General features: G+C 37.0%; 1 protein-coding gene across 1 annotated transcript in view; it reads right to left on the bottom strand.

The window, feature by feature from the left end:
* Window positions 1-19,168, bottom strand: part of TBX20 (T-box transcription factor 20) — a 61,624-nt gene that overhangs the window by 5,852 nt on the left and 36,604 nt on the right. Inside the window, exon 7 of the mRNA XM_025929896.2 lies at window positions 722-834. Coding sequence (XP_025785681.1) covers window positions 722-834 — 113 coding nt within the window. The remainder of the gene's footprint in view (window positions 1-721; window positions 835-19,168) is intronic.

Here is a 19,168-nt window from a genome sequence, read left to right as displayed (position 1 = left end):
CTGCCTCTACATAATGCCCTTCACTAGGAAAATTTTCTTTTTAAAAGGGTTTTCCACTTTAGTCATTGGTCCTAGTAAGATATTCCTGGAACCTCTTATAAGTGGAACAGATATAGTCCCTGATTTTCGGATGATAAAATTGAGGTTCAGTAAGTCTAAAGGATTGCCCCCAAAGTCTAATAGCTCTTTGGTGGTAGATCACAGACAAATAACTCCTGAGCCCTGACTCAGAGGCTGGGTGTCCTTTCACTAGAAAACAAACCACAGGAAACCATCAGGCAGAACAATCACTTAAGACTCAGAGGCAGGGGCCCCTGGGTGGCTCAGACGGTTAAGCGTCTGACTTTGGCTCAGGTCCTGATCTCGCAGTTCTTGAGTTCGAGCCCCGCGTCCGGCTCTGTGTTGACAGCTCAGAGCCTGGAGCCTGCTTCAGATGCTGTGTCTCCCTTGCTGTCTGCCCCTCCCCCGCTCACACTCTGTCTGTCTCTCTCAAAAATAAATAAACATTAAAAAAATTAAACAAATGAACAAAAAGACTCAGAGGCAAAATAATGACCTGTATGAAAATCAGGCTCCAGGGCTGCCCCTTCCTCAAGAGACTCCTGAAATACTTTTGGGGCAGACTGCACGCTGAGGACTAGGAGTCTCATCACCTACCTGCCTCTTCCTCATTCTGGGTGCTCTTGCTCCCAGCAGTTACGTAGCCCAGAAGCTGTCTTACCTCGATTCTGTGTTGTCTGAACCTCATCCCCCAGCACATCATCTTCTCCTCCATAGGTACGGATGGGTGAGCGGGCATAGGAATGCTTTTGGATCAGGCTCTCCACACTTTCCCTAGGTTAGAGAATAACAGATCCTAAATAAACTAAAAAGTACTCAGAGATGGAGACGGGTCTTAAAGATAATTTACTAGTCAGTAAAACTATCTTCTCAGCCAAAAGACCCCCCGCTTCAAGAAAGACGACATTCAAAACATGTGTTTGTGCCACTGTAGACTGCTTGGAAACATGACATCAGGCATATAAATACAAGCAACAATAACTGCATAGGATAGGAACAATCCCCTGAAATTCTATAAGATGAAGGACAAAGAGGTGAACAAGAACCTATGACACCAGACTATAGGAATGTAGAGTTTAACGAATGAAAAATGAGTGAATTTCCTATGAGGAGTTGCAATGAATCTCTGACTTCATTGGCTAATGAATATAAAACAAATACTCAACTGATATGAACTGCACTTATTCAACATCTGATGAAATGCTAGCCAGAAGTTCAGAATATCATTAGTCATGAAAAGACTCAATACTCACTAATAAATCTAGTAAGTACATAGATTATATGACAATATGGGTAGTTTGGATAATGGACTATTTGAGATTCCTGTTCTTTAAGATGGAAAATTATAGAAAACCTGTGAAGGACACATAAAATGGCCATTAGGAAATTGAGGCCCCCAAGTAAATTGGTCTATTGACTTTGAAAGTAGTCTTCCTGTTGAAACATAGTCTATCAACTAAAGAATGCAATTAATTTTAAAAGCAAGAATTATTTTGGTATTGACCCATTTGACTTGCTGCACTTGCTGCTGTTAAAAAAAAAAAAAAGTCAGCAAGAATTTAGCCAAAGAGGGGCTCCTGGGTGGCTCAGTCGGTTGAGCATTGACTTCAGCTCAGGTCATGATCTAGCAGTTCATGAGTTCAAGCGTCATGTTGGGCTCTGTGCTAATAACAGCTCAGAGCCTGGAGCCTGCTTCAGATTCTATGTCTCCCTCTCTCTTTGCCCCTCCCCTGCTCATGCTCTGTCTCTGTCTCTCTCTCTCTCTCTCTCTCTCTCTCTCTCAAAAATAAATAAACATTAAAAAAATTTTAAATAAAAAAAGAATTTAACCCAAGAATTTTTCGCCGGAAATGGAAGTTCATAACAGGTAGCTTACACAGTATACAACTCCAGAATAGCTGTAGCCTAAAGACCAACACTGCATTAACCATCAAAGGACAAAAAAAGAATTAGAAAATTGAAGAAATTGTGTTGAATTAAGAATAAATCAAACACCAAATTTCACATTGAGGGGACAAGGAAAGCAAAAAGAATGTCATAATAACCTTCAAAATGTAGTACTTGTCAACATTTCACATAGATATACAGACTTTACTGCTAAAAAAAATATTGCCTTATAGTGAATTTGGCCTTCTAAAAAACTTCTATACTCAGAGTTTCATGAAAGCGTTTTGTCATATTATGTAGCTTGCAAATGAGGATTTAAAAGCAAGCCTAAAAGAAAAGTTAATTCTAGCAACTATCCAGTTACATCTTTGTTTCCAAAAAGTTTTAAAATAAGCATATAGTACCAATCTCAGGCAGTCACAATGACTGGGATCTATACCCAATAGATTCACATACAGATATTTTAAAAAGTGAAACCATTCCATATTTATTGCAATGGAATGAACTCCAAGATATAGTAAGTGAAAAAGTTAACTACAGAAAAAATGTATAAAGTATGCTACCATTTGTGAATTTAATTTTTTTTAATTAATTATTTTGAGAGAGAATCAGTGAGAGAGAGCATGCATGAGCAGGGGAGGGACAAAGAGAGAGAGTGAGAGAGACTCCCAAGCAGGCTCCACACTGCCAGCATGGACCCCAATGTGGGGCTCAAACCCATGAACCATGAGATCATGACCTGAGCCTAAATTAAGAGTTGGATGCTTCATCGACTGAGCCACCCAGGCACCCCACCATTTGTGAATTTAAAACAGGGAATATATGTTTGCATATGCCTATATATATATATATATATAATATATGGAAATAATATTTCCAGAATGTTCCAGTTTCAGAACAGGAAACTGCCTAGAATAGGTCATCTCTGTAGGGTGGAACCAGGGACCTGAGGGACTGGAGCAATGATTCCCAACTTTGTCTTGATTTTCAAACTTGTCACAAATCCATTTGAGACACGTGGAGCTCTTAAAAAAGAAAAATTGGGGCGCCTGGGTGGCGCAGTCGGTTGAGCGTCCGACTTCAGCCAGGTCACGATCTCGCGGTCCCTGAGTTTGAGCCCCGCGTCAGGCTCTGGGCTGATGGCTCAGAGCCTGGAGCCTGTTTCCGATTCTGTGTCTCCCTCTCTCTCTGCCCCTCCCCCGTTCATGCTCTGTCTCTCTCTGTCCCAAAAATAAATAAACGTTGAAAAAAAAAATTAAAAAAAAAAAAGAAAAATTACATTGAGGTATAATATACAACAAGTGGCACATATTTAAAGTGTACAATTTGACCACTTCAAGCTGATGTGACCATGATACCACTACTACAAGTAAGATAAACTACCTAACACCTACAAAAGTTTCCTCATGTGCCTCATGCTCCCTGGTCCCCATCCCAACAAGTTTTGCCAAGGAAACCACTAATATGACTTCTGTCCCTACAGATTAGTTTGCATTTTCTAAAATCATATAAAATGAAATCATATCTCATGTTTCTTTTTTTATCTGGCTTCTTTCCACTCAACATAATTACTTTGAGATTCGTCATTTTGGAGCATATATCAATGGTTCATTCTTATTCTGAGTAGCATTCTGTTTTCCAAGCCATAGTGTATACTATAGTTTACCTATTCACCTTTTGATCTATATTTGCCTTGTTTCCAATCACTGACTGTTACACATGAAGCTGCTACCCATATTCCTGTGTATTTTTTTTTTAAAAGGATTATGCTTTCACATCTCTTTTTTTCTTTGCAGAAATATTTTTAGTTACAAATTCAAAACCATCAGATTATCTGTTTCTTCTTGAATGAGTTTTGGTAGTTTTTGTCTTCAAGGAATTTGTCCATCTCATCTAAATTATTGAACTTATAAGTGTTCATAATATTGCTTTTTTATCCCTCCTTCTGGTATCTGTAGAATCTGTAGTGATGTTACTCCTCTTATTCCTAACAATGGTAATTTGTGTTTTCTCCCTTTGTTTCATAATCAATTTGGCTCCAGGATCATCAGTTTTATTAATCTTCTTTGCTTTGGGTCTCACTGATTTTCTCTATTGTTTTCCTGTTTTCTATTTCACTTATTTCTACTCGGATATTTATTATTTCCTGTCTTCCACTTACTTTGGGTTCAATTTGCTCTTCTTTTCCTAGTTCCTTGAGATGGAAGCTGAAGTCATTGATTTGAGACCTTTGTTCACTTCTAAAATGGGAATGTAGCCTATAAATTTCCTGTTTTAGCAGCATCCTACAAGGTTTTGTGGGCTGTATTTTCATTTTCATTCATTTCAAGACATTTTCTTTTTTTTTTTTAATTTTTTAAATATGTTTATTTTAGAGAGTGAGAGAGAAAGCCTGAGCAGGGACGTGGGGAGCGCGGGCAAAGAGAGTGAGAGGGAGACACAGAATTTGAAGCAGGCTCTAGGCTCTAAGCTGTCAACACAGAGCATGCACAACGTGCAGCTCAAACTCCCAAGGTGCGAGATCATGACCTGAGCCCAACTCAAACACTTAACCGACTGAGCCACCCAGGAGGCCCAGCTCAAGATATTTTCTAATTTCCTTTTTGATATCTCCCATGATCCTTGGGTTATTTAGACATATGTTATTTAGTTTCCAAATGTTTGGGAATCTTCTAGTTATCTTTCTGCTATTGCTTTCTAATAAAATTCCATTGTGGTCAGAGAACATACTTTGTATGGTGACTTGAATGCCTTTAAATTTATTGGGACCCTCTTTGTGTGGCACAGAGTATGGCCTATCTTCGTAAATGCTCTGTGTGCACTTGAAAAGAAAGTATATTCTGCTGATAGAGAATGGAGCATTTTATAAATGTCACTTGGGTCAAGGTGGTTAACAAAATTGCTCAAATCTTCTGTATCTTTACCTATTTTCTGTCTATTCATTCTACCAGTTTTTGAAAGAGGACAGTGAAATCTACAACTATAATTGTGTATTATTCTATTTCTCCTTACAATTCTATCAGTTTTGCTTCATGTACCATACTTTGAAGGTCTCTTAGGCACATAAATATGTAGGATTGCATGTTTTCCCCATGAATTAAAACCTTTACAGGCGTACGTCAGAGATGCTGTAGACTCAGTTCCAGAACACCCACAATAAGGCAAATACTGCAATAAAGTCAAATGAATTTTTTGGTTTCCTAGTGCATATAAAAGGTATGTTTACACTACACTGTAGTCTATCAAGTGTGCAATAGCATTATGTCTAAAGAAAGTAATATATATACCTTAACTAAAAAATATTTCATTTTTTAAAAATGCTAACCATCATCTGAGCTTTCAGCAAGCCAATCTTTTTGCTTTTCAGGGTGGTGGTTGCTAAAGGTTGGCATGATTATGACAATTTCTTAAAATAAGGCAACAGTGAAGTTTGCCACATAGATTGACTCCTCCTTTCACAAATGATTTCTCTGTAGCATGTGATGCTATCTGATAGCATTTTACCCATGGTGGAATTTATTTCAAAATTGGAATCAATACTCTCAAACCCTTACTGATGCTTTATCAACTAAGTTTATAATATTCTGAATCCTTTGTTGTCATTTCAACAATCTTCACAGCATCTTCAGCAGAAGTAAATTCCATTTCAAGAAACCACTTTCTCTGATCATTCATAAGAAGCACCTCTCATCTGTTAAAGTTTTATCATGAGATTGCAGCAATTCAGTCATATCCTCAGGCTCCACTTCTAAATCTAGTCCTTTTGCTATTTCCACCACATTAGCAATTACTTCCTCCACTGAAGTCTTGAATCTTCAACTTACAAAAAATGCAGTATTCACAAATCACAATAAAGTGACATGCAATAAAATGTGGTATGCCTACATCAGTATGAAATGATCTAATTTATCGACGGTAAATTCTTTGCTCTGAAATCTGTGATACTGATGTAGTCACTCCAGTTTTCTTTTGATTGGTGTTAATATAGGTATATTCTTTCCATTGCTTTACTTTCAACTTGTGTCTTTATATATAAAGCACATTTTTTATATGGCAGCATATATTTAGATTTTGCTTTTTAATCCAAACTGACAATCTCTCCCTTTTAATTGAGATATTTAGTGCATTTATATTTAATGTGATTATAAATATGTTTAGGTTGAAGTCTATCATCTTTATCACCTATTTGCATCCTACCTTCTCATATGCTATTTACCTTTTCCTTTTTTTTTTTTGCCTTCTTTTAGGTTGTTTCTTATTATTTCATTTCATCTCCTTTGTTGGTTTATTAGCTATAACTTACTTTTGTTATTTTAGTGGTTGATTTAGTACTTATAGTAAATATTTTTTACTACAGTCTTCTAGGCAACTTGAAGTACACTGTAAGACTTACAATAATATATTTCCATTTCTCCATCTTTTGTGCCATTCTTGTCAAACCTTTTACTTTTACATAAATCCTACATTATATTATTATGGTTAATTTAAACAGTTATTTTTTAAAAGATGTAAATAATATGGGAAAAATTGATCTACTTATCCTTATAGTCACCATTCCCACTGCTCTTCATTTCTCTGTATTGATCCAGATTGACACCTAATCTTCCTTCTACCTGAAGAACTTATTTTAACATATCTGTAGTACAGTTTGATGATGGTGAATTCTTTCAGGTTTTGTATACCTGAAAAATGTCTTCATTTTATTCTTTTTTTTTAAGTTATTTTTGCAGAGTGTAAAATTCTAGGTTGACACATACGTCAAAAATGGTGCTCTACCATCTCATTTACTTTGTTGTCTGACAAGAAATCTACTCTCACCTTATGTTTAATGTAATATGTCTTTAATGTAATACGTCTTTAATTCCCTGGCTTGCTTTCAATTTTTATCTCTTCATCACACTTCTGAGCAATGTGATTATGATGTGCCCTCCCTCATGTTATTTCTTCAAGTTTTTGAGATTGAGTTTGTTGGGCTTCTTTGGATGGTGTTTCCAGTTGTCATTAAATTCTCATTAAACTTGGAAAAATTCTGGTTATTATTTCTTTTTTTTTTTTCAACGTTTTTTTTTTTATTTTTTATTTTTGGGACAGAGAGAAACAGAGCATGAACGGGGGAGGGGCAGAGAGAGAGGGAGACACAGAATCGGAAACAGGCTCCAGGCTCCGAGCCATCAGCCCAGAGCCCGACGCGGGCTCGAACTCACGGACCGCGAGATCGTGACCTGGCTGAAGTCGGACGCTTAACCGACTGCGCCACCCAGGCGCCCCGGTTATTATTTCTTAAACATAATTCTTCTCCTATGCCTCAACTCCCATCTACCTTTCAGGGCCTCCAATTATGCATATATTAGACTGCTTAAAGTTTTCCCACAACTCACTGATATTCTTCATTTTTAAAAGTTTCTCTTTGTTCTCTACATTTAATTTTGGATTGTTTCTATTGCTGTGTCTTCAAGTTTACCAGTCTTTTCATCTGCAATGTCTACTGTGTCATTAATCCCATCCAGTGGGATTAATACATTTTATACATTAGATACATTGTAGTTTTCATCTTTAGAATTTTGATTTGAATCTCTTGGACATCTTCCATGTCTGTATTTAGTTTTTTGAATATATAAAATAGTTATAATAATTGTTTTAATGTCTTTGTCTAGTAATTATAATATTTGTGTCAGTTTTATTTTCAACTGATAAATTTATAACCACATTATTGGTCATATTTTCCTTGCATATTTCCTTGCATTTCTGACAATTTTTTATTGGATGCCAGACTATGAATTTTATCTTGTTGGGTGCTGGGTGTTTTTGTATTTCTATAAATATTACTGAGTTTTGTTCTGGAATATAATTAAGTTACTCGGAAATAATTTGATCCTTTTGGGTCTTGCTTTCAAGATATCTGAGGGAAGACTGGAACACTGTTTAGTCTAGGATTAAATTTTCCTCACTACTGACGCAAAACCTTTCTGAGAATTCTATCAAATGCCCTGCAAATCACAAGGTTTTCTAGTCCACCCGTTAGATGCTATTCCCACCCTTGTATAAATACTAGGCAGTGTTTCCTCTAATCTTTTCAAGTATTTTCTTTTTTCTTTTTAATATAATTTATTGTCAAATTGGCTTACATACAACACCCAGTGCTCATCCCAACAAGTGCCCTCCTCAATGCCCATCACCCATTTTCCCTATCCCCCCCCCCACCCCGTTCACCCTCAGTTTGTTATCTCTCTGTATTTAAGAATCTCCTGTGGTTTGCCTCCCTCCCTCCCTCTCTGTAACTATTTTTTTCCCCTTCCCTTCTCTCATGGTCTTCTGTTAAGTTTCTCAAGATCCACATATGAGTGAAAACATATGATATCTGTCCTCTCTGACTGACTTATTTCACTCAGCATAATACTACTCCAGTTCCATCCATGTTTCCACAAATGGCATGATTTCATTCTTTCTCATTTCCAGGTAGTATTCTATTGTATATATAAACCACATCTTCTTTATCCATTCATCAGTTGATGGTCATTTAGGCTCTTTTATAAATTGGCTATTTATAGTGCTGGCTATTTATTGTTGATAGTGCTGCTATAAACATTGGGGTACATGTGCCCCTATGAATCAGCACTCCTGTATCTCTTGGGTAAATTCCTAGTAGTGCTATTGCTGAGTTGTAGGGTAGTTCTATTTTTTAATTTTTTTTTTTGACGAACCCCTACACTGTTTTCCAGAGTGGCTGCACTAGTTTGCATTCCCACCAACAGTGCCTTTTCAGATTTTCTACTCCCAGCCTCTGGTAGTTTCCTCAGATGCATATGCTAATCAGATGTCAGCTGAACACTCAAGAGGGATCCCAAAGGATCCCCTGAAGATCTCTGCAGTTCTCCTATCCTATAATCTATCCTGTGCATTCTCAATGTTTTAGTCTTATCAGACTCTAAGCTCCTACTGCTAACCTCAGGAAATCTGCCAAGCTCTGCCTGTATTCTCCATCCTTGTGCCATGACCTAGATACTCTCTTAGACTATAAAGCTGGTGCCATCATAAGGCTTACCTCATTTAATTCCCATCCCTTGGGGATTACTGTCTTTTGTTGCCTAATGCCCAATGTCATAAAAAATGTTTCATATATTTCATGTGTTTCTTAGTTATTTAAGGCAAGAGAGTATACTTGCTACTTTACCTGAAGCAAAGTCCCTCCTGGGGATCTTCTGAAAATTCCAAATCCCAGGCCACACACACAGACTAAGTAAGCCACAATCTCTTGGGGTGGGACCCAGACTACAGTAATTGTCAAAGCTCCCCAAGTGACTCCAATGGGCACACAAGTTCAGGAACAGAGGAGTGGTATGTGATGGATGCTTTTTGCCATATACTCCTCTGTACCGTTTGAACTTTGGGCATATGTATTGTTTACTCAAAATTAATAGAAATTATAAAAATATCATGAAAATACTACCCTACCAATGAACAAAAAGAACTGCCAAACTAACATCAATACTTGGTAGATTTACTATAATGAATTGATAAAAATTGTCATTAACATGCTGATTTTTTAATATAGTAAATGCACTGAAGGTAGAGAGTAGTATATTGGAAATGTCATGGGCTTTAAAATCATTTATCAAATGGATGAATGGAGAGATGAGTAGGTGGACCACCTAGAACTATTTTTACATTCTAGTTTTGTTACTTCCTTAACCTCTCTTCATCTGTAAATTGAGAAGAATACTAGCCTTACAGGGCCACTCATCCAGCCAAAAAATATTTATTGAGTACCTATTATGAACAAGGCACTATTCTATAGCAGTAAGCAAACATAAAAATCCCTAACAGGGAAGGAGGCTCAAGAGGAGAGAGAGAGAGAGACATTAAGAAAAATATGAAGCACATTAGATAATGATAATAGTGCTATGGAAGAATAAAGCAGGGACTAGTGCTAAGAATGGTAACTATGGGGATTAGATATGATAAGGTATTTGCACTGGCCAAAACGGTGTCTGGCACATAGGAGGTACATAGTAACCTATAAAAGTATACCTAAAGCAGGTAAAATATTTTATTTTCTTAGATTATATTTTTCTCCAATTTATCTACCCATCTGAATCATCTTAATTCAGAGCAATGAGATCCAAATTAGAGGGTTCTTCTTGTTGACAGAATATTAAAGTCAGCAGAGAACTTGACTAGAGTGTTATTTGCAGTATTTAAAAAAAAATTAATGTTTTATTTATTTTTGAGAGACAGAGTGCAACCAGGGGAGGAACAGAGAGAGAGGTAGACACAGAATCTGAAACAGGTTTCAGGCTCTGAGCTGTCAGCACACAGCCCGACGTGGAGCTCGAACCCACAAACCGTGAGATCATGACCTGAACCGATGTCTGATGCTTAACACACTGAGCCACCCCGGCGCCTCTATCTGAAGTCCTTCTATAAAATTATACCTATCATAAAAGATAAAATGTTAAGCTTAAGTGAGTCCATATTGCTTGTTAAAAGTGTAACCTATTTTTAAAAATCTCTTATACAGACTTGTTTAATCCTCTGAGTTAGACTTGTTGAAATGAAAATAGTTTATCATGTACTAAGAGGCACCAGTAAATATATTAAATGCAGAAGTTAATAGAAAAGGATAATTTGGCAGGACAGGGACCCTAATTAACCAATTTCCCAACTGTCACATATTTTAACTTTTATATGTCCACATTCTGGTAACGTTGGACCCCCACAACCTTAACAGCAGATGTCACTTACTCAAGGACTTATTTTACTACAATATTAGAGAGTTACTGTCTTTTGGGGTAACCTGGGTCATTAAGAAAATAGTCAAGTAAGCTTAGCAATCCTTAAAATTAAAAGTATAACATACATTCAAGCGGATATCCTTTTAGTCTGAGCCATGTGTCATACAGTTAATATTTAAAATGAACATAGGTGGTTATGTTCACCAAGGAACTTGCTTCAAATACCCTAGAAAACATTTTCTCTTTGTGTAGTTAAAAGGAATGGCCATCAATAGGCCCATTATGGATGGTATATCTCTGAGGTATATTCCTCTCCCCATCCTATGCATATAAGCTGTTCTATCCAAGCATTTAAACTCAAAAACAAAATGCAGTATTTGTTTCTCTAATAATCTCCTTGCATAAAATCACTTAAACATCTTTCACATACACAACCTGATAAATCATTTCCCAAATAACATAATGAATCACTGCCTTATAAAATTCCTTGCTTTTCTATAAGAAGAACATTATATTCACTTTGTCCTTGGTAGATCACTAGTATCATTACTTATTTTCATCCCTAGGAGGGAGAAGAAAAAAGGATTTTATCGAAGTGATTTACTTGTGTCAGGCCTGGAAGTGAATGAAAGCAATGGCAGGTCTTATATAAAGGGTGCCATAATTGAATTATTGCCTTTTAAGTGATTGAAAACAGTGGTGCAATATCAGGGCCATCTCTTCGAAGATGTTACAAAGAGTAGACAGCCCCCATTCTTTATGTCTAATCCCTGTTTCTAGCAGAATGAAAAGTGCAAAGAACCTGTCTAGGCCTAGAAGCCCTATTGCAAGGAGTTCTAAAATACTGTACCCTGAATAATAAGGGATGACTCACCTAATGGGTTAAGTGATTTAGATATCACAAGCTATGAGTGTCTTGTAATGCTCAGTTCTCTTATAGCCTAAAGAAAGAGACTGTAACTTTAGTAGGCTTCCTTTGGATCTAGTAGATAAATAAAATGGGTACCTTTACTGAAGTATCATTACCGGCCTTTCTAAAAATCTAACATTAAATTATTTTTCTAGGTAAGAGAAATACATTATTACTTTAGGTATCTCTAAAAGATCTCTTTTGACTATAATGTAACCATCAATCCCAAGAATAATATACATGTGAGAGGCACTATCATAGCCAGAAGGTGGGCAAGATAAAGGGTAGCTACAATGATGATGTTGATATCCTGCCAAAATGTTTGGACCTGTCTGAAGTCACTGTTTGTTCAAACCCCAAACAAGCAAAACCAAAACACTCTATGAGTATTGGAACTGACTGCCCATCATCTACCTCTGAAACTAGAGTGCAAATTTCTCAAGGTTCAAAAAGCAAAACCTTCCTTTTTCCCTCACATTCTCCTTTGAACCACCACTATACTTAATATATTCTTCTTTTACTGTACTTTCTAGATTGATCACAATCATGTGCTTGCATGACTATCTCTACTACTGCACCATTGGCCCTTGAACAAAGAGAGAATAATACTTAATCTAGGCAGTGGTTCTCAAATTTTAGTGTGTATTAAGAACTGAATGTCTGTGTCCCCCCGAAAATTCACCTGTTGACATCTTAACTCCCAATTTGATGGAATTAGGAGGTAGGGCTTTCTGTGGCTTTCTGCTTTTCAGTCATGTGAGGACACACTGAGAAGATGGCTACGGCTGCTGACCCAGAGACCATACCTAGAGAACCACTGCCCTAATGTGGTAGTTACAAGTATGCTTGGTGGGAACCTGCTTAGCTTGAATCCTAGCTCCGCCACTTGCTAGTTGTGTGCTTGTGGGCAAATTACTTCACTTCTCCACACCTCAGTTTCCTCATCTGTAAAATGAGAATATTAATATGGTCTAGCTCTTAAGGTTATTATTAAGATTCAGTGATTTAATACACATAGAGAACTTATATTGGTACCTGGGATATAATAAGCATTCAATAAATGTTTACAGATAAAAATAAATTCTTGTTGTTATTATTGGGTATCAAGATTGTGTGTTCCTAAAGCTGGTTACAGAGTCATAATCATTTTAGATGAAGTTAGGACTTCCAGTAGCTATAACTTGCCATGCTTCACTGAAGCCATCCTACACTATACATGTCAGGGAGAAAATTAAATATTATTTCAATTTATATTCTAACTTTCTCTCCTAAATACACGCCTGGAAAAAAACTATGTTTAGGGAGAAAATGTCAAGTCCACTAAAATCAATTCTAATCTCTAAGAAATAAAATATTTAAAGTTGTTCTTGCTCCTCAATTTGTTCAAGCTTATATCATCTTCCTGAGCCTTTGTAAATAAGTCCTTGTCACAAAGATTTTCCCAAAGGTTTATGCAGATAATGTTATAAATTACTGGAAGACAATATATCATCAATATCTGTAGCTTCCACAAAGTACTTAATAAATGAGAACTTTACATAATATAATTTAAGATGTATTATAAATCATTAATTTTAATTTGAGAACTGAAATGTATAATACAATCCATTTTGGAAAAACAAAATAACTTTAATTTTTTAAAAAGCTTTTAGACTCCAGTTTATTATTATTTATTTCACTTAATCCTACTGGTTTTTCTTTTCAGTGGTAATATGCATTTCTGTTTTTATATCATCATTAGCAACTTAAGTAAGTAAACTGGACCAATGAAAAAACCCCCAAAACTATTATGCTTAGTTTCTAAGTCTTACGGCTGTGACAACCAGAAGAAAGGTCTCAAGCAAAGTACAGATCACTCAGCCTCTAAATAAACATTAGTAAATTGTGAGGCAGGGAACAAATATCCTTCATACACAGATGCAAAATTACAAGCAGGTAAAAAACGAGGACAATTCACAGCTAAATGCCAATTGTGAATAACTCTGCGACTCTAACTACCTGAGTCACCGGTTTGTTTAACACTGCTTTATAAAAGAAATGCTTTCTCTTAGAAACTGTGGATAAATGAGTTAACGTTTTAAGGACAGAAACACCGCTTGATAGTTAAAGGAATTCTGTGGTAACTATAAGTTGAAAAAAATTAATTCTGTTAAAAGCCATCCCTTTTTCTTTTTAATTTTTTAATGTTTATTTATTTTTGAGAGAGACAGAGACAGAATGCGAGTGGGTTAGGGGCAGAGAGAGAGGGAGACACAGAACCCGAAGCAGGCTCCAGGCTCTGAGCTGTCAGCACAGAGCCTGATGCGGGCTCGAACTCACAAGCTGTGAGATCATGACCTGAGCCGAAGTCAGATGCTCAACTGACTGAGCCACCCAGGCACCCCCATCCCTTCCTTTTTGAGATTGTTGTCAACAGATTATTTTACTTTATTCAACTAAGAGATTTTATTTGAAAGCAGACTTTAATCCAGTCACCAAAGAAAATCGCTTTCCTTTTATGCATTCAGGCTCTTATACTAAGTCTCCTCATTGGAGATGACTTTTTTGTTTGTCTTAAATTCAAGTGAGTTTACATACAAGTGTAGTCTTGGCTTCAGGAATAGAACCCAGTGATTCATCACTTATGTATAACACCCAGTGCTCATCCCAACAAGTGCTGTCCTTAATGCCCATCACAAATTTAGCCCATCCCCCCACCCACCTCCCAGCAACCCTCAGTTTGTTTTCCGTATTTAAGAGTCTCTTATAGTTTGCCTCCCTGTTTTTATCTTCTTTTTCCTTCCCTTCCCCTAAGATCATCTGTTGTGTTTCTTAAATTCCACATATGAGTGAAATCATTTAACTGTTTCTTTCCTATGAAGTTGTGTGATCAGATTCCTCATCTGTATCTGGGCTTTGATTCCTTCTACAAAATGAGGGGGTCGTAGGGAATGAGGAGGCTGGATTAGATGATCTCTAAGATTCATATGGCTCTAACAATTTATGAATCCTTAAATATGTAAAAAGGAAAAATTAAAAACAGCCATTTTGAAAAAGTCCATTAGTTCTAAAGAACCCTGGGTTCTAACCCCAGATCTTCTACTAACTAACTGTGTGACCTGAGCAAATCGCTTGCAGGCTCTGGGCCCTTGTCGCTTCGTTGGTGTAATGACAGATTAATTGGATGGTTCCCCAAATCGTTCCAGCCCCAAAATACATACTTCCTAGAAAGCTAGGTTTAAGGTGGTTTTTTTGGAAGTTCAACTGCAAAATGTCATGGCACACAGGTATGAATACAATTTGAAATATTTTTCTCATGTTTTATTCTGTGTTTAAGAAAGAATGAACTATATACCAATAATTAAAAATAAAGTCATTTTCATTTATACAAGATTGGAGTATCATATGTTGCTCAACAGTCTCAGAGATAAAATTCAATTTTTAACTCTTTAATTTCTGTCTCTTCATTCTGAGCAACGTCATATTCCTGGGGCCTGTCCCTCTATGCAGAGGTGATACAGAGGTCCTCTGTCCTCCCCTACTGCAGAAGCCCTGGCCTGCTCTGTGGCTCCTGTGACAGAAAGTGGGCCCCAGGGGAACAGTGAAGGTCACTGGGAGCAGGGGCAGATCCAAAGGGCAGAGACTATTGTTATTAGCTTTTGCCATTTACTATTTTTAGCATGTTTATTTGCAAGTATCTTGATATGCCGCTGCCGTCAATATCCAAAGAGGGTTTTTTGGATTTGTTTTGTTTTAGCAGGCTTCATTAAAATTCTGTTTCAGTTTTACTTCATCACAGACACTCTGGAGTGTGCCTTTTAAGAGTGTCCATAAGACTCAGGGATAGTTGTATTCGTGAAAGATTAAGGGAATTAGCAAACTTTATGAGCCATAACCAATTCTCTATTCAACTCAGCTGAAGTTTAATCTATTTATTTTCTTAGCTAGTATAGTCCCGTCCTCCCAATATACATATTTCTCTCCTTTGCCTAAATCTATTCTGTGGGTGTTCTCTAAAGATAGGATATGAGAGTGATATGAGAACTTACGTTGTTGGCTATCTGGGTAACAGCTATTAGGCTGAAGTAACCACTTCCAAAATGCCTGACTGCAGGAGCCCTGACTGTTACAGTTTTCTTTTTTCCAAAGCCAGCCCAAATGCTTAGAAGAAAGCCCACATACCAGCAGATATCCTAAGTAGGGGAAAGTGAAGACAGAGAGGAAACGTGAACTAATTGCACAAAAGTATACTGCATTAGTCTTGCTCTAGACCAATCCTCAAGAAAAAGATAACTATTACATCCAAAATTCAAAGGTGGCAGAGGATTTTTAAAGAAATACTTCTACTATCGGACATCTGGAAAGAGTACTGAGCATGACATCCATTCCGCTCTACCACGGAGTCCATCAAAACGGTGTGAGTGCCAGCTGTCTGGAGGGGACCCAGGATGTAGACACAGTCCTCACATTTCACTTCACCCGCGGATTGCCACCTCTCCGACTCTACAGTTATCAGCACCGCTTTTAATTCAAAAATGATTCCACCGAGAAGCTTACAAGAATTCAGTGTAGGGAGAGTCTTGGATTATACACCAACAACTACTCCCTATAAGGAAGCATGAAGTACAAGAGGAGCAAATGAGTAAAGTTTCAAAGGACTGATACCACCTTCTTTCTGTTCCTTAACAACATCTTTGAGTGAAGGAAACAGGGACACAACAAGTCCAGATAACCTCTTCTGGGAAGTAGGGATGCCTCTCTGTATTTTGATCAAGGACAATTAACAACAAAGGAAAAAGAAGGAAATCTTTTGGTCATTCCAGAAAAAAAGACTAAGTCATTTAAATGGACAGGAATATTAGATGGCCATCAGAGTGTGAAAGTGACATTTTATATCAGGAGACAATAACAGCATAATTAAGATATGACAGGAAAGAAATGTGAGGCAAGGATTATCTACCAAATCAAACCGACTTTCACAAATAAAGGCCACACACTGTAATGTGCATGCAAAAGACAAGGAATATTGGCCCCACGAGCCTTTCTAGAGGAATCTAGTAGGAAAAAAGAGCCTCAGACAATCAAAATGACTGGGAAACACTGATATAAAATGTATCAGTGGGCATTAAATCTATATTTACTTGAAGAACTAAGATTAAGCCATAAAAAAGAATATGGGGGTGACTGGGTGGCTCAGTCGGTTAAGCATCTGACTTCAGCCCAGGTCATGATCTCATGGTTTGTTAGTGCAAGCCCTGCACTGGGCTCTGTGCTGACAGCTCAGGGCCTGGAGCCTACTTCAGATTCTGTGTCTCCTTCGCTTTCTGCTCCTCCCCTGCTCGTTCTCTCTCTCTCTCAAAAATAAATAAACTTTAAAAAATTTTAAAAATAAAAATAAATTTTAAAAATCTTTAATAAGTAAATAAAAAAGAATACATTATGTAATGAATATATACTCTGACAAGGTAAATCAAGTATAATTCTCAAGAATGGGAGGAGGATGGGGAGGGAAGATGCTAAGTAGAATAAGGTTTTAATTATTTATTAACTGAGATTAAAGGAATATTACTTCCAATGCTTAAAAATAGAGAAAATGAGGGGAAAAAAATAAGTTACTAGTTAATTTCAGTACTGCTTACAGTAGGGGACCTAGAGAAAATTAGAAAGGGGAGACTAGGAATTTTTTAAAAATATTAGTGTACAGGAAGACAAGATAAGAGTACAAACCTTCATAGTTATCAAAAAATTATAAAAAAGAAAGGTTGCTAATAAAATAGACCACATAGTAAAAGATTATTCACATAAAAGCCTTATTTATCTATTTAAATATAACAAAGCAATACAACTGAACTGAACTCCAATATATTAATATGTATATCACATATATATTTTATACTCACATAGTATAGAGGTAGAAAATGTGTAGAGTATGTTAATATTTAAGAAAAGAAGGAAGTCAGGGCACCTGGATGGCTTAGTCAGTTAAGCGTCTGACTCTTTTAAATTTTTTTTTTTTTTAACGTTTTTATTTATTTTTGAGACAGAGAGAGACAGAGCATGAACAGTGGAGGGGCAGAGAGAGAGAGGGAGACACAGAATCTGAAACAGGCTCCAGGCTCTGAGCTGTCAGCACAGAGCCTGACGCGGGGCTCGAACTCACGGACCGTAAGATCATGACCTGAGCTGAAGTCGGACACTTAACCGACCAAGCCACCCAGGCACCCCAAGCGTCTGACTCTTAATTTCGGCTCAGGTCATGATCTCACGGTTCCTGAGGTCAAGCCCTGGGTCAGGTTCTGCACTGACAGGGCAGAGCCTGCTTGGGATTCTGTCTCTCCCTCTCTCCCTGCCCTTCCCTTTCTCTCTCTCTCTCTCAAAATAAATATATAAACTTTAAACAAAAAAGAAAAAGAGGAAAAAATATAAATATGTATCTTCTTATAGTAAAAAACACAAAAAACGGTGCTTTTTTTTTTAATGGTTACTTATAGAAGGAGGAAATAGGGTGGAAAGGATAGGATAGAATCTTGACACCTCTGAATAAGCCACATTCTGTAGATCTGTCTTGAAACTACGTAAATCATTCACTAAGTAATCGTGTAAGAAAATTACATTTTTAATTTAAAAAAAAACCAGAAAATACAATAAAACAAACGAACCTAAATGTGTATCATTGGGTAGTAAGCATAACTACATAGAGGAATGATTCCAAGTGACTTCAAAATACTCTAGTAGTAAAACACGGAAAAGAAACTAAACAAACAAGCTAAAAACAAACACCCTAGTAGAATCTACACTAAGGACACAAAGAACCACAACCAGAATTTTAGCTATTTTTAGGTGCCATGTTGTTGGAGGTATGTGATATGTGTATTGTGAGATCACTGTATATCTACACACTGTGAGATAAAGCACATGAGTAATGACAGAACAGTCTATCGTTTCCCTCATTAGTGAGAACTGGATTCTCCGCATGAGAGAAAAGATACAGGTGTAAGGTCAAAGAAGTTAACTAAAGCCTTATTACCCTGAATTTAAATGGAAAGTATTTGTTTGAACTCATGGTGGATTTTATCTTTTTTTTTTTTTTTTTTTAACATTCATTCATTTTCGAAAGACAGAGTGTGAGTGAGGGAGGGGCAGACAGAGAGGGAAGACACAGAATCTGAAGCAGGCTCCAGGCTCCCCACTGTCAGCACAGAGCCTGATGTGGGGCTCAAGCCCACAAACTGTGAGATCATGACCTGAGCCGAAGTCGGGTGCTTAACCGACAGCCATCCAGGCGCTCTATGATTTTATCTTTAATGCCCACGTGTGTGCACACACCCTTCAAACTGAAAGCATAAGTGGAAAGGTGGAGGCTCACATTTTACTTATTTGAAGTTTGAGTACCTGATTCTTACACATTTCAAATACATCATTTTGCCATTTTAAAATGTGATCTGAAAAATATTCAAAAAAATATTTTCTAATTCCCTAACAATAAACTGGATGAGGATGTGTTAGGAGTCTTTCTAACACCTGCTTTCCCAAAAGCCTTTTATACTGTTCTCTAAAGGCCCTGAAAGTTTCTGGTGCTTGGAGAGAAAAAAAAAAGAAA

Source organism: Puma concolor, chromosome A2 (assembly GCF_028749965.1).
Source record: "Puma concolor isolate L17-30 chromosome A2, mPumCon1.1.hap2, whole genome shotgun sequence".
In the NCBI taxonomy this organism is placed as follows: Eukaryota; Metazoa; Chordata; class Mammalia; order Carnivora; family Felidae; genus Puma; species Puma concolor.
Note: the sequence above shows the minus strand (reverse complement) of the source record. Positions and strands in the feature narration are given on the sequence as shown.